At 46.3% G+C, this 14,769-nt stretch overlaps 1 protein-coding gene across 14 annotated transcripts in view; it reads left to right on the top strand.

Annotated features, from left to right (window-relative positions):
• The window catches only part of ITGA9 (integrin subunit alpha 9), a 400,223-nt gene that overhangs the window by 241,130 nt on the left and 144,324 nt on the right, over positions 1 to 14,769 (top strand). For all 14 annotated transcript variants that reach the window (XM_042956919.1, XM_042956927.1, XM_042956925.1 and 11 more), the window contains one exon: positions 12,768 to 12,918. In XM_042956919.1, coding sequence (XP_042812853.1) covers positions 12,768 to 12,918 — 151 coding nt within the window. The remainder of the gene's footprint in view (positions 1 to 12,767; positions 12,919 to 14,769) is intronic.

Raw genomic sequence — 14,769 nt, 5'->3', positions numbered from 1 at the left:
AGCTGAAATGCAGCATTTTATTCGATTATGAACATAGACCCCAAAGCATAGGAATACTAGCGGGACCTGTGACTGTCACACATAGAAATCACTGATGTTTTCCTATCAACTTACAATGTTGAAGATATTTCAAAATATCACTTACCTTCACCCCTACTTCAAAGTTATAGTGGTCACTAGACCCACCGCCAAATCTTATTACTTAATGTTGTTAAAACAAAACAAAACAAAACACATATTGCTAAACCACACATCTTAAAATATAATTATCATATTTTTGTATGATTGGTTTCTTTGTAATCTGATTTTTCATTTTATGCATTAAAAAAAATTTTTTTTAACGTTTATTTATTTTTGAGACAGAGAGAGACAGAGCATGAATGGGGGAGGGTCAGAGAGAGGGAGACACAGAATCTGAAACAGGCTCCAGGCTCTGAGCTGTCAGCACAGAGCCTGACGCGGGGCTCGAACTCACGGACCGCGAGATCATGACCTGAGCCGAAGTCGGCCGCTTAACCGACTGAGCCACCCAGGCGCCCCTATGCATTTTTAAAACATTACTTTGATAAGGGGACCATTCATGTCAGTAGACCACCAAGAGTATCTGGTGCCATAAAAACCCCTGTTCAGAAGTTTTTCCTGATTACAGGAAAAGACACATACTAGAGAAGCAAATATTTTTGCCTTGCCCACTGGAGTAGAGAGATTTTTATGGTAATACCCACAACGGGGACTTCATTAGAAAGCTATTGTCATAAACATCCATTCCTTGTTCTTGGGTCATTAAAGGCACAGGTAACTTCCCGTCAGACCTTTGATGAGCTCAAGGAAACTAGTGCCTCAGGCCCACAGCAGAGAAACGGAGCTTGGGGTGAACGTGGCAGCTACGTTGTGGACAGAGGGGCACGTTCGTGGTTGTTGGACATGCTGAATATGCCATGTGTATTCTTGTTTCTAGCTTCAGGGAGATCCAGAGGACCCAGGTGGGCAGAGCTGTTTTCTCCTTGTTCCTATGGCTGCTCACCTCACAGGAAGAACGGTTCCGAATCCAGGGAGCCTTGGAATTTCAACACGTTTTATTGTCTGTGACCATTTATGTCTCCCATTTGCTTCTTGGGCTCGAAGCAAGGAGAAATTACAGCCACGACAGACTTACTTGTCAAGGGACCACAGTGGCCCTGCCGACTTGGGTTCTCTTGAGTTATCTGGCCTGCCAGCTTCCGTGAAATACGCATTAGCTTCTTACATTCTGAGTATGTGGCGGTCAGGTTGAAGAAACGGGGTATGTGGGGTAGAGGGTGGCACCGTGCCATTGCCCGGTCGGGTCCTACTTCGCTGCCCGCCATCCTGTCTTATGACATCAGACCTCTGAGCAGCCTGCAGATTTGGGGAATTCCTTTGTGCCCTCCCCCCACCCACCCGAGTATTCTTTGTCCTTAATCCAGTTGTTACAGTGAGTGGACCTGATTTGTTCCAGATGTCCTAAGATTTAGTGATTCCAGAAACTACTAAAGTAAAGGCTGATGAGGATTTGAATTCCTCTGTGAGCTGAGAACTAGCAGTTCTTTTCACAGTTAGACAGATGGGGCCGGGGGAGGGCGGACCCTCTGGCTTCTCATGTTTGCCTTCTTGGAGCAAGAACGACCATTAAAGCAAATGCTGATTCTACCGCTACCTGAGTTCTTAAATGAGCCAGACCTGGGGCCACATTGATGCTAGCAGAGTCAGTGAGGATATAGGCATGCTATTTTTTTTTTTAATACCGCGTATTTATGTTCATTATCTGAATGCTGCTGGGGAAACCAGTATTTTGGGTCACATCACCTTAGTGTATGCTTTTCTCTCACTTTATGAGCATAAAGCTGGCCCGGGTGGGTACATTTGAGGGAGACAGAGGTGTTTCTGGCTTCATATAAGTGGTTTTCAAACCAGAAACTCAGTCCCAGGAATCATTTTGGTGACCCCCTGTGAACTTTAATTGACGTGCCTTCCCGAGGTGCCTCATGATCTCTCTCTGGAGTTAATAACCATATGGATCTGTTTTGCATGATTAGAAGGGATTTATAAAGCCTGGTGAGATGTGAGGCACGTCTCAAACTATATGGCGTGATAACCCATTTTTGGAGAAGTTTAAAACCTACATCCAACCATCCAGTGCGTTCTGTTTAAGGATAGCATTATCGGGTTGAGGCAGCGTTTGAGAGTATAAACAATATGACTGTTAAAGCTACTTAAAGTTACGGATTTCAAACCAAAGGAGAAATGAAGGTAGACGGTTGCCGTTTATATATTTTTTAAGTGTGTATGGAAGCAGACATGTGTCCAGACAGACCCTGGTAGGGGTCTGGGACAAGCCGTGTGAGCACATCATCCAAGGGAGTCAGCTGAAGCCTGTGGTGTGTGTCCAGGGGGACCAAAGGCAGGACAGCTGGAGGAGGGGCTGAGTGGTGGCGGGGGTAGGGCACGGACATCTGAGCAGCAGGCTGCTCCCAGATGTGGCGCTGAGTTTTAAAGCAAAATGCGTCATAGGCTGTGAAATGGGAGGGTCTTGAGCAAGCCGGCCTGAGGAGCATCAAACGGATTGGAGCAGGTGGTTCAGGTACGAGGCTGTAAACCACAGGAGGTGGCTGGAGGCCTGGGTTTCTGCGGGGCCCGCTCTGGGGTCACCACAGGATGAGACTAATAATCAGGCAGAGGTAACAACTCCTAGCATTCTAGAGTATATTAAAATGTAATGCAAGGTTAGATTTGATTTATTAGCTGTATTTAGAATTGTGCCTTTTTGATACAATATACTTTTTGGATAGTTCTTGGTGATTTTTTGTTTTTTTATTTTTTTTGCAAAAAATATTTTTACCCAAAGAAGAAGCTTTTTTTTTTTTTTTTTTTTTTTTTTTTGGTGCTCTTGGTTAGGTAAAATAAATTCCTGAATATTTGCCTTAATAGCTAGAACCTTATAAATCCGGAAACTGTAGTGATTTTTCACAGCAGTGAAAATTGGTATTTGAATTCTAAATAACTTATCAATGAGATCTACAGGAAAACTAAGTAATAGGCAGTCACTGACTAAAGTAAGCCAGCAAGGCAAAATGATTTCCTATCCCTGTAGGAAAGAGGAATTTCAGAGCTGATGCTGGAACATGGCATGACGATTGAGTCCTTTTTAGTCCCTTGCTGTATTCCGGGTTTCCTTATCCGGAGTGCTGTCACATGAGAATGACCATCTCGGGGAAAGGATAGCTTCTCCAACTTACTACAGGCTGAGAGAGAGGGATCAAGAGTCTGAAAACATGGTGTCTAACACTCAGCGTGAACAGAATCTGATGAGGGCATTTATCCTGGCATCTTACCTGTAAAGGCTGGGCTTAGCAGCTTTCTTCTTTGGAGCCGCAGAAATGTTGGGGTTTTGCGAATGCTGTTTGGTCAGATGGCTAATTTTCTATATAGAGGAGTTGTCCGTATCACAGAGGAGAGGCTTCGGGTCTGGCTCTTTGAATACAAACGCTTGTGTTAACGAATTCAGGGGGGCTTTGGAATCACCCTCAGAAGCAGCAGTAGGCTTGACTGTGACAGGTCTCAGCCCCTAAAGGTGGACAGAGGCTGAGGCATGAACGCCGTAATGACATTCTGGGGCAAAATGCCGTGACCACCAGTATTGGGCCTTGGCAGAATCAGCGTCTGGCTCCCCAGGCTGGGAAGCTGAGGGAGGTCCCTTACAGAGCACATGCCTGCAGAGATGGGCTCAGAAACTTATGTTTGTTGTCATCTAGACCTTCTCGGATTGATCGCGGGTCATTCTTTCCAAAGCGATCGCACTAGGTCAGCTCCGGAATATATACCCCTCAGATTTAGCAAGGGTGGTGTCCTTTTGTCTTACTTTAATGTGCACTGGTTTGGGGCAGGGGCAGTATTCAGAACAGTTAACAACCTTTAGAGAATCGGCATGTTTATCCTTAAGAGCAGTTGCCAGTCACGGACGACTAGTACGGTGCCCCTGCTCTAACCCACCGGCGGCCAGCCCGGGGAACGGGTGTGTTCGTTCACCCATAGCACATTCGGCAGGACTGAGGCCTGAGTGGGCTGGAGCCACTCAGGCACCTGAGATGGATCCTCGTAACAGTTGCTCCAGAAGGGAAGTGAGCAGGAGGTATTGCAAGGGGTGGGCTGGGGTTTCTCCAGGCCTTGTGTCCCTTCCAGACTTGCAGGGCAGAGAGGAGCAACTGAGCCGATCTGCCAGCGACAGATCGCTGGGTCACGCTTCCACCCCTAAAGCTGGAGAAGACCCCCCCCGCCGCAGCAGGCCCTGCGTAACAGCTCTTGCAACCGCGTGTTGGCCTGCTCTGCCCGCCGGGTAGCAGGCCGAGGCGCTGGGGACGGACCGTCCCTCCCAGCAGCAGCCTCCGACCAGTGGCTGACCGGAGCCACATGCAAATACCTCCCTCCCCTCGCAGTTGGGGTCTTCTGAGACGCACATTCTGTAAGTCCCCGGAAACCCCGGCAAGACAAAGCTGCAGGTGCCCACAGAGGTGACGGACTTGATGTCACGCCCATTTTTGGTCGCCTGTCCCTGCACGTCTCAGTCCATCTTGTCCCTACCGGTGTTTTCGGGGACCACCTCAGGAATAAGTGACTCGTTCTCAGACTTGCGTCAGGGTCTGCTTCTGACAGAGTCAGGCTAAGACATTCCTGATTGCTGAGGTCCACGTGCTGGCTTCCTTTTCTCCCACCAAGTGACACGTAACCGGGAAGGCTTACCTGCACAGTGGACAACTGTGGGCAGCCCACAAAATTACTCTGTGGGGGAAAAAAAGCACGTGTGGTGGAACGCTTTTTCTTTTTTGACATTTCATAATATTTATTAACAGCATTTTATAAGCAAGTGAATTTTAGGAGCTGAATATCATCAATTTTATTTTTTTAAGAATTTTATTTTTACCCGTGTACTTTATTTTCCCCAAACCTCTACTTGACAAGTAACGTGAATATGTACCACTGAAGATAAATCATAAACCAACCGTACGGTTGAAAGTAAAATACATAGAATTTACTGAAAGTCTGGAACAGTCCTGACCAGTAGAGACAGAACGCAGGCCACCTATGCAATTTAGAATTTGCTGGCAGCCACACTGAAAAATTCAAGTGAAACAAATGCATGGAAAAAAAATGTTATTTAACATATTTAAAAAATCATTTAAGCTTGTAATTAATATGAAAATGACCGTTGAGGTTCTTTACATCCTTGTCTTTATTTTATTGTGCTAAGTCTTAGAAATCTGATGTGAGGTTTACACCTGATTCAGAGCTGCTGCATTTCAAGTGCTTGGAAGCCGCACGTGGCCAGTGGCTACCACGTGGGACAGCACAGGCTTGGAACACGTACTTCGGAGTTGGCGCGCCCGGCAGGCGAGGGGGCTGAGGTCATTGCACACCGGCCGCCATCAGTCATTGGTCGAGAGCTGCTGTGGGCCTTTAGGGACCCTATTCTTCGGCACTCTGCCAGCCAGCAGAGGAAAGTCCTCCAGCAAAAGATGGGGAGGCTGGCAGATGGAGTTGCAGTCTGTGCAGGCCACAGTGCTGAGACCCCAGGGACAGGGGGAGAAGCACCCATAGCCAATAGGCTACAATACTTTCACCTTGGTGCCTTATTATTTGTTAACTAATTACTTAGAGCACCGCCCGACGCTGGTGACTCAAGATTACATGATGAGGTTCACTGGCCTAGAAGGTCAACCCCAAACTGTGACATTCGAGATTCGTGGGACTCTGGATGCCTCGTCTATATCCTACGTGCCTCTCACTTACCTTACTGTTAAGGGTGCCCTTTTCTTGCTCCTTTCCATGTTATTTCAGAGTCACGTCCATCCTTTTATCTGTTATTCATTTCCTTCTATGTCTGAAATCTACTTCCTGTTTCCACCCGTGTGCTCCTCATCCTTTAAGACGTGGCTCAATTCGTACCTCTCTCAGGAACGTCTTATGGTAACTACAGTCCTACAGTGATTCCTTTACTCGGAATTTTTTTTTTTTTTTTTTGTACCTTATTCTGCACCTGTATCTTTGGCATGACTCATCTTCTCAGCTTTGTGGTATATGTCCTTCACGTCGTAATCAATTTGTCTGGTACTTTTGCACATATCCCTTCTAGGAAGACTTCAGATGAGCAAAAAAACCCACACCAGCGGCTTTATGGTTTTTTCACGTTTGTGATGTTAAGCACTTATAGTTGAAAACCTCTTGATAGTTGTCAACAAAGTGCCAAGGAGGAGGTTGCCCACAGGAGCTGCTAAAGGCAGGCACAATCATTTCCAATTTCAAGGACACTGTCAAGAGGAAACTAAGCACCTCGGAGAGCTTTTGTAAAGAGATGATACCTCCCGAGAGTCTAAATATTCTAGATGCCAACAAGGCAAACATAATTTCATTGCCCATCTTATCATAGCCAAAGAAGCTTCATGTGAATCTTAGTCTGTTTAATCGCATTTTTCTCTACTTTAGGAGCACTGAGAACACAGGGAGGAATACCAGACCTCCCACGGGAGTTGGGAGGGCTGCCTGGCTTCGCCGCTGTCTGCCGAGTGGCCGCAGGGACGCGGTTCACTCTCTGGCCTCTCTGCAAAATGATGACTCAAGCGAGTCCCCATCCAGCTGTCAAATTCCATTTCTGATTTTATGATGTCTACCCATTTGTAAGAATAGGAAGCATTGTCTGTGATTATAAGTTGCAGTGGCTATAATTTATATCCGTGCTTTTATGACGCATTGTTGAGGATATCTGTGATTTGTTGGATGCCGAATCCTTACTCAGGAATGCCGCCCCCAGTTTTGACATTTCTCCTATGGGAGAATATGATCTGCTTCACAATGCCCTTCTTAATATGATTTCCATGAGTGGAAAACTAAGGATTCTGTGTGTGTGTGTGTGTGTGCGTGCGCGCGCGCGTGTGTCTGTATAATCAAGCTTAGCAACAGTTTTGTTGGAAGAGCTGTCTTGCCATTGCTGTAGGACTCATGGTTCGTTTGCCTCCTCCGTAATACTTTGCCAAATACCCCCACCCTCCCCTCCCCTCCCCTCCCCTCACTGACCTGAAGAATCCCTTCTTTGTACTCTCACAGCATAGGGGACCTCCTAGGAAGGTTTTTGGGTCAGCGCTTCACACATGTTGATGTTAACTCATGTCTTAGGTGTTTGTCCCCTCTATTAGACTGAGAACTCCTTGGGGTCTGGGACCTGTACCCTGATGCCTATGTTGAGAATATAGTCTTAAAAAAAATTGTGGATAGATGGATGGATGGACGGATGGATGGTTAGAAGAAAGGGAGGGAGGGAAGTGGATGAAAGAGTGAAGGCAGGAATTAAAAATGGATGGACTTGGCTGCCCTATACTATTATCCTGGTTGTCATTATTAAGTATAGCTGTGGGTGGCAAGTACATGATCAGTGATGATAATGATGTAACAGGTTTTTAAAACTTAAGTGCAGTTGACTAGAATGCACTTGATTAACTCCCACATTAACATCCTTTACTCAGACTAGATTGAAGCTAGCAGTAAAAGAAAATGAAAGTGCTACATTTTATGTAAGGCATTTTATGGAAGGTAGATTATAACCACAAATATTTAAATAAGGTCACAGCTTTTATCTTTAAGACTTAAGGAAAATCTAAGATGATCTAGTGGATAATTAATAATTAAACACCCTTAAGCTACTTTGGTTTCTTCCCTTAGCATCTTCTCAAAAAATTACCTGCATAAAATTGTTTGCTTGATGGCAGAGAGGAAAGCATTTACCTCAGTGGCCTTCGTCATTCAGTATATGATGACTGATATGGAAACGTATTGCATTTACCCAATAAGGAATTTGGAATGGGATGCACTCTTTTTTTTTTTTTTAAGTAGGCTCCATGCCCAACATGGGACTCAAACTCAAGATCCTGAGATTAAGCGTCGTGTGGCACTCACTCTTACCGTATGGTGATGAGTGAGGTCAGAGAACGGGTTCCACAGTGACTCTCGGGCACCACACAGCTACCGAGATGGCAGCAGTAACATCAAATCAATGCTAAACTTAAATATAAGCCCAAGGTGCTGTACGATGTATTAGAGCAATTACATATGTTATTTTTTATAAGAGATGAGCAGTATATTTCCATTGGGCTGTATATGTGCTGTAAGATAAGCTTTATAGAAACTGTACGATTTGTGTCATATGTTGACTATTATTAGTAACACTTTCCACATAAGAGTACACCAGTGATTGGTGTGCAAAGTGATATGACTCATGTAAAAGACTGCAGAAGCAAATTAGAATTCATGGGAAAATTTCTCAGGGAATAAGATTTCCTGAAAATAAGAAGGGTGCTTCTTTAGTAACTAAGCACCCATGGGATGTGTGGCAAAAACCCCTGTGCTCGATTGTCTTACTCCTTCAGTCCTGTCAAAGGGATTGGTCTTCATGGAGTTCTGTCCTTGTTAGACGCCATCAAAAGCCATTTCTTGCCAAAGCCCTTCCCGACTGAGATGGAGTTTATGTAAGAGCTGTGGCTCAGACAACCTTCATGTCAAAGGGAACTGGGCATTAGTGCTAGCTCAGCCACTGCATGGCTCTGTGACCTTGACTAAAGTGGGTTCCCCTTTGGGGTAGGGGGGCTCATCTTCAACTGTAAAATACAAAGATTGAGCTGGTGAGCTGTTGTGGGAACGTTGGGCATTTCCATTCATTCATCAATTCCATAAGGGTTCACTGGACACCTGCTATCAAGTCTTGAGTCTCGAGGACTTCACTGATGACCAAAACCAGACCAGGGTCCTTGCCTTCTGGGGCTTAGATTTTAATTGAGAAGAGAGATTTCTTAATCAAATAGCCACACAAGTAAATGTGTCATCCCAACCTTGGTAAGTGCTGTGAAGGACTGGCAGAGCACATGGGCTGGAGGGGTTTATAATAGGGAGATTTATTCTCCCCCAGGAGAGAGATCACAAGGGGCTTGCAGTGGAGGGGGGCAGGCTTTGAAGGCCTAGGAGGTGCTGTGTTCAAAGCCCAGCACAGCTCCTCGGCCAGCCTCTATCTCTGCTTCTCGATTTCCTCACTTCTAAAAATGGGACTAACGTCAGGAACCGCTCGCTCGCAGCGTTGTAAGGTTTCAGAAAGTTGACATGTTTCAAAGCACCCAACACCAGGCAAATTACATTTCATTTCATTTCATTTCATTTCTAAGAATAGTTTTGGAAGCAGAGACGTACTATTTTATACATAGGTTTTCAGCTGTGGAGAAAGAGCAAAACCAGCTTTCAGGCTCCCCTTTTTAAAGAAGTCTGAGTTCACATTCCACCCTGGAAGGCGCCTGGTTTTCCTTCATCATGGAGCCATGTTAGAATCACTTGACTGGAAGCCCAGGGACGACCTTGCTCGCCTGATTAAGTGACAGAGGCCCAGGCTCCGGGGGCTGGAGAAGGTGAGACATCCCAGGCCTGATCTCTTGCCATCTACACGTGAGGAAAGGAGGCTGATCACAAACAACAAAATGGGAACGAGGAGGCAGCTCCCTGCCCCCACGGTCCTGTGCTTTTCTATATTGTTTCTCTATGTTCCATTTGGAAACTGGCTACTTTCTGAGGCGACTGGGCTACCTGTGAGTGCGTATGCAATTCCTTCTCGAGAGAAAGCAAGCCTATCAGTCCCTCATAACTCCTCAAGGCCTGAGGATTACTTCTGTAATCTCACAAAAGCAAACAGGAGGACAGAAATAACCCATCAATCGTTAAAAATTAAAATGGCCAACAATAATAAATCATTGCCGCAATAGCTTCAGGTCAGGGTCTTAATTTATTGGAGGCCACTCAAGAATTTGAAGCTTTTTTCCTGAGTTAATTTTCCACATCTTGTTTGGATCCTTAAAGCTCATGCTTCCAAAAGCAAGGCCATCAGATCTCTCGGTGCACATGTTAATTCTTGCTGATGCAGGAAAGTGAGGCCTTGTCCTCATGGCTGGGTAATGAGGATTGCTGTCCCCAAAAGTCTGTGCTTCAAAGTATTATAGCCTACTGAGATTTTGGATCTTTCTCTTCTCCTTCATGCTATATTCACCATATTAATGCTTACAAACAACAATAAACATGTGCTGGTTATGCAGAAAAGGAATTTATTGGAAGGCTATGGGCCAGTTCGGAGCATAGGCAGGAAGCCTGTAGAACCAACGGGGACAGGAAACAGGGGAGATAAGGCTTAGCTCAGGATGTCACCTCAACATCTCAGGAGCCACCTCAGATGATCTCAGAGGGCCCTGGTGGCTGTCTTTGAGAACCCCTCAGAATTCCTGGCCCTGGCTGGGAGCATCTGCGCATACTGAGGCCACATGACTGCATACAGTCAGGTGTCCACACTTTAGCTATCAAGAAGGGGGGGAATGGGAGGGACTGCCCCTTTTCTTCTGATGTGCCCTTCCCATCTATCTTGAGATTCCTCCCAAACAGGAAGGTGTCATTTAATTATTATTATTTTATATTGTATTTTGTATTATTAAGTCATACATTTATATTATTATTTATTATTGTTATTATTATTTTGCTGAGCAGCCCAAAATACCAACTGTCCGTTACACGAACCCGCATGAGCTTAATCACGTCATCCCTTAAGTGGTTGGCCAGAGATTGGCTACCGGGGTGAATTTACTTCGTCCACAGTGCGCGTCACGTGATAGTCCGCCACTTCGTATTGTCCTCGTCCCCTTGTTGTCCCACTGACGGCCCACTCGCTCCCCCACTTGCCAGGGCTGCCATTTCCCTCCTCCTCTTCGCCCCTCAAACATTCCCTCCTCCTCCTCTCCCTTCCCAGTCTTTGACTCTACTTCTGTTTCCGTGCAAAATGGATGTAATCACAAAGGAGCCTCCACTTTGTTTCTAACACCCGTCTACTAACGCATCTGTGCCATGGGCTCGTTTCTCACCTGGTCCCATCTGGTCCCAGCCCCTCCATTTGTTCACCAGGCCATCCAGCAACTGTCCCCTCTGTGGTGCGTCCCTTCCCTTTATCGTGCACATGTGCGACCATAGTTTCCATCTTGAAAAAGATAACGATTCCCTTGCGCCCACTCCCCACCCCCAGCCCTCATCCCATTGCTCTGCTCCCCATTACAGGAAACCAACTCCAAATGGTTGAGTATTCTCACTGTTTCCATCTGTTCGGCTATTCCAACACTTAAACCAATTCCAAGCTTCCATCCCTATCACTCCAGTCAAGCAGCTCTTACCGAGATCACCAGTGACCTTCAGGTGGCTAATTCCAGTGGCCAATCCTACTTCTTCATGTTATTTTGGCCTATCTGCCAACATTTGACAAAACAGGCAAAACATGTCTTCTGTGGCCACGGAGAGACCATCTCTCTTGCTCTTCCTCCTACCTCCCTTGTCATGCTTTTTCTTCACCTTGGTGGCTCCTCCCCATCTGCAGTTCCCACGTGTGAGACCTCTTCTCTGTCTACACTCATTCCCCAGTGATCGTATCCAGTCCATCCCAGATGTGTATCCCCGGCCTAAACCCTCCTTCAAGACATATGCATCCAGCTGTCCAACACCTCTTCTTAAAGATCCAACGGTCATTTTGGATTTTTTCTGCTGAACCTTCTACACCTATGGCCTTTCCCATGTCAATGAATGACAGTTCTTCCCTTCCACGTGTTGAACCTAAAATCCTTGCAGCCATCCTCGACGCCTCTCTTTCCCTAATACCCTTCATCCAATCAATCTGTGAGCACAATCTGTTGGCCGTAACCATGGAAACACATCCAGGACACGACCTCTTCTCACAACCTCAGCTTCTGCCACTGTGGTCTGAGCTGCCACCTGGTTTATTGCGAGAGCTTCCTAACCAGGCTCCCTGCTCACCCCTGACCACATACTCCATGGACCGTTCACATCACAGCCAGTGTGAGCCTTCAAATGTGGAAGTCGGGTGACACCACTCCTCTGCTCAGAGCCCTGCAGGAGCTTCCTCTCAGAGTCAAACCAAGGTCCTTGTGGAGGTCCCACAGTGCCCCATATGCTCTGCCTGCCCCCACTCCCTTCATCTCTCTGAGCCCGTTTCCTTCCCCACACCCCTTTGCTCACTCCTCTTAGCCACTCTGGCCTCCTTGGCATGTCTTGAACGTGCCAGGCCCAACTTTCCCTTGCTAGTTCCCAGATGTCTATGTATCTTGCTCCTTTTATGCCTTCAGGTTTCTACTCAGAGGTCACCTCACCAGTGAGCCTTCCCCAACTACCCTATTTGAAATCACAACCCGCTCTCCCTTCCAATCTGACGTTCTCCACCCTTCATACTCTCTGTGAATTTTCTCCACGTTCTGACCATGCTGTACATTTGCTGCATTGTATATGTTTTCTGTTTCCCTAAAGCCACACGAAGGAAAGACCTCTGTCTACTGTTCTTTCTTCTAGCACGTACAGTAGTAGTGATTGGCAGTTAGTAGGTGCTCAAAAATACTTGAATGAATACATGACCGAATTCCATGTCCAGGGTATTAAATGTCTTATGATTTTCTGAGTTTGATGTGAGCCCCAGAAAAGCCTAGCAAGTTAGGCTGTTAGATGAGGAAACCGAGGTCCATGGGAGCTAACTGCTTACCCACGAATGCATGGCCAATGAATGAGTTTCCTGGAACTTGTACTTCTGACCCCAGTGGAGTTTCTGCCCCCAACCCTCAGCTACCCTCTGATGCCTCATATGATGTTATGAAAGCTTCAGGGCATTCACTGCTGTTTATTGCTCATTGCAGTGTGGATGAGAAAACCCCATACCTAGCTTTGGGAGCTGTGAAGAATATCTCCCTAAACATCTCCATCTCAAACCTTGGGGACGACGCCTACGATGCCAACGTGTCCTTCAATGTTTCCCGCGAGCTCTTCTTTATCAACATGTGGCAGAAGGTAAGGAAGGCACCCCCGAAAGGGAGCCTTTGTTCCGTCTGGTGCGTTCTCTGACTTTCATCACAGCTTGGAACGTGCAGTGGTTCTGCAAAGCCTGTTTCGTTATGTGGGGCATCATTTGGAACTCTGGGGATTTTTCCTCCTCCCGGACTTAGAAGGTGCGTTGGTGCGGCCAAAGGAGAAACTGTAGATACCTACAGGGTGCTGGAGCGATATCCATATCTAACACTGCCCCCCATCCGTTTTGTCTCGTGGAACCCTCCCCCTCCTGTTTTGTCTCACCACTTCTCCAAACACTCGCATGTTCTAGAGAATTCCAGTTGTACATCGGTAGTTACAAGGAACGAGATAAGAAATGAGGACAAATCGCTGCCTGTTATCACCCCTGGTGCACTTGATGTTTTCCATGAAAGGGTCACGTATGTCAGCCTAAGCTTTGGCACGTTTATTTACGATATATTTGAGTGAATTGAGGAAATTAAATTACTTTCATGAAATGAGTAAATTTTTCAGCACGAACTAATGTACTTGAATGAATTGAAGTTTAAGTCGAGTGACTCAGAAGGGAAAAAGCAGTTGGTATTCTCTCCTGTCCTGTAATCCAACTCAGTGAACCACCTATGGGAAGAAGGAAGAACGAGTCACCAGGAGGCCACAGGAATGAGTGGGCTCAGACAGACCTCACCCTTCCCGGTGGTTGCTCTAACTCTTGACAGCAGTTTTGAAGGCAAATCGTGTCACTTTTCAACGTGTTTACAACATGGAACTGCAGTACCTTGACATCTGTGTTAAACGGAACCAAAATCACTTTCGGAGGAACAGTCGTGCCCTGCCCACAGAGGAGCACTGAGCGTGCCTTCAAGCCCGTGGGAAAACGTCTGTTCAGACACAGATCCTGGCAAGCTCGCCAGTTTTGACAGGATTACACCAACCTTGCCCAGCTTAGGGGGCACCTGAAGGCTATAGAGAGATCTGTAGTGATGGGGCTCCAAGAACTTCACAAGAGGTTATCTCAAATCTCTGCTGCTTCATAGCTTTTAGGAACGCCAGGGTTGGGAAGGTCACAAAAGCGGTCAAGAAGGACTATGAGAAGGGCACACTTCCCATCCTCTGTAAGCTAAAATTGTCCTGGGGTAAGCCCAGTCAAGAGAGAACCAAGTATCTCTAGGGTTCTAGTATCTCTGGCTCCATACAGAATGTCTTTTATAGGATTTCCTGTGCTGTGCCATCGTCTTGTAGGGGGTGGATTTGGGGGAGGGGCAGACTCAAGGACAGATCTGTAAAACTCCTCTCTGGGGTAACTGAAAGGATGTGGTTGGTGACTTGGGTCATTACGTTGCAGGCTCCTCTCACTTAGGACCCACCGGAGAAATTTCTTTCCGGCCTCAGAATTAGGAAGAGCTGTGTCTCCCCAAGTACCTTGGCTTATTTTTGCCTATAGACACAGTCATCCTTGTGACAAAGCTTTGTTCTGTCTGTTGTCTGCTACAAAGTTGAGAGCTGGCCCCGCTCTTTCGGTATATAGGATTTGGTAGTATTATTTCATAAACTGTATAACTGCCTATATCTTACTTTACTTCCTTCATCATAGGTTTCTTTTTAGCATGGAGGCTACATAATATTCTGTCATAAAGTATTCTATGGGATTACCCTTAAATTCCTGTTATGTAGATATTTCATTCTAGTTTTATTCTCTTTAATGCTGTGATGAGGGGCGCCTAGGTGGCTCAGTCTGTTAAGCATCTGGCTCTTGATAGCGGCTCAGGTCACGATCTCACAGTTTGTGAGATTGAGCCTCATGTCAGGCTCTGTGCTGAGCATGGACCCTGCTTGGGATTCCCTCTCTCCCTC

Source organism: Panthera tigris, chromosome C2 (assembly GCF_018350195.1).
Source record: "Panthera tigris isolate Pti1 chromosome C2, P.tigris_Pti1_mat1.1, whole genome shotgun sequence".
Classification (NCBI taxonomy): Eukaryota; Metazoa; Chordata; class Mammalia; order Carnivora; family Felidae; genus Panthera; species Panthera tigris.
Note: the sequence above shows the minus strand (reverse complement) of the source record. Positions and strands in the feature narration are given on the sequence as shown.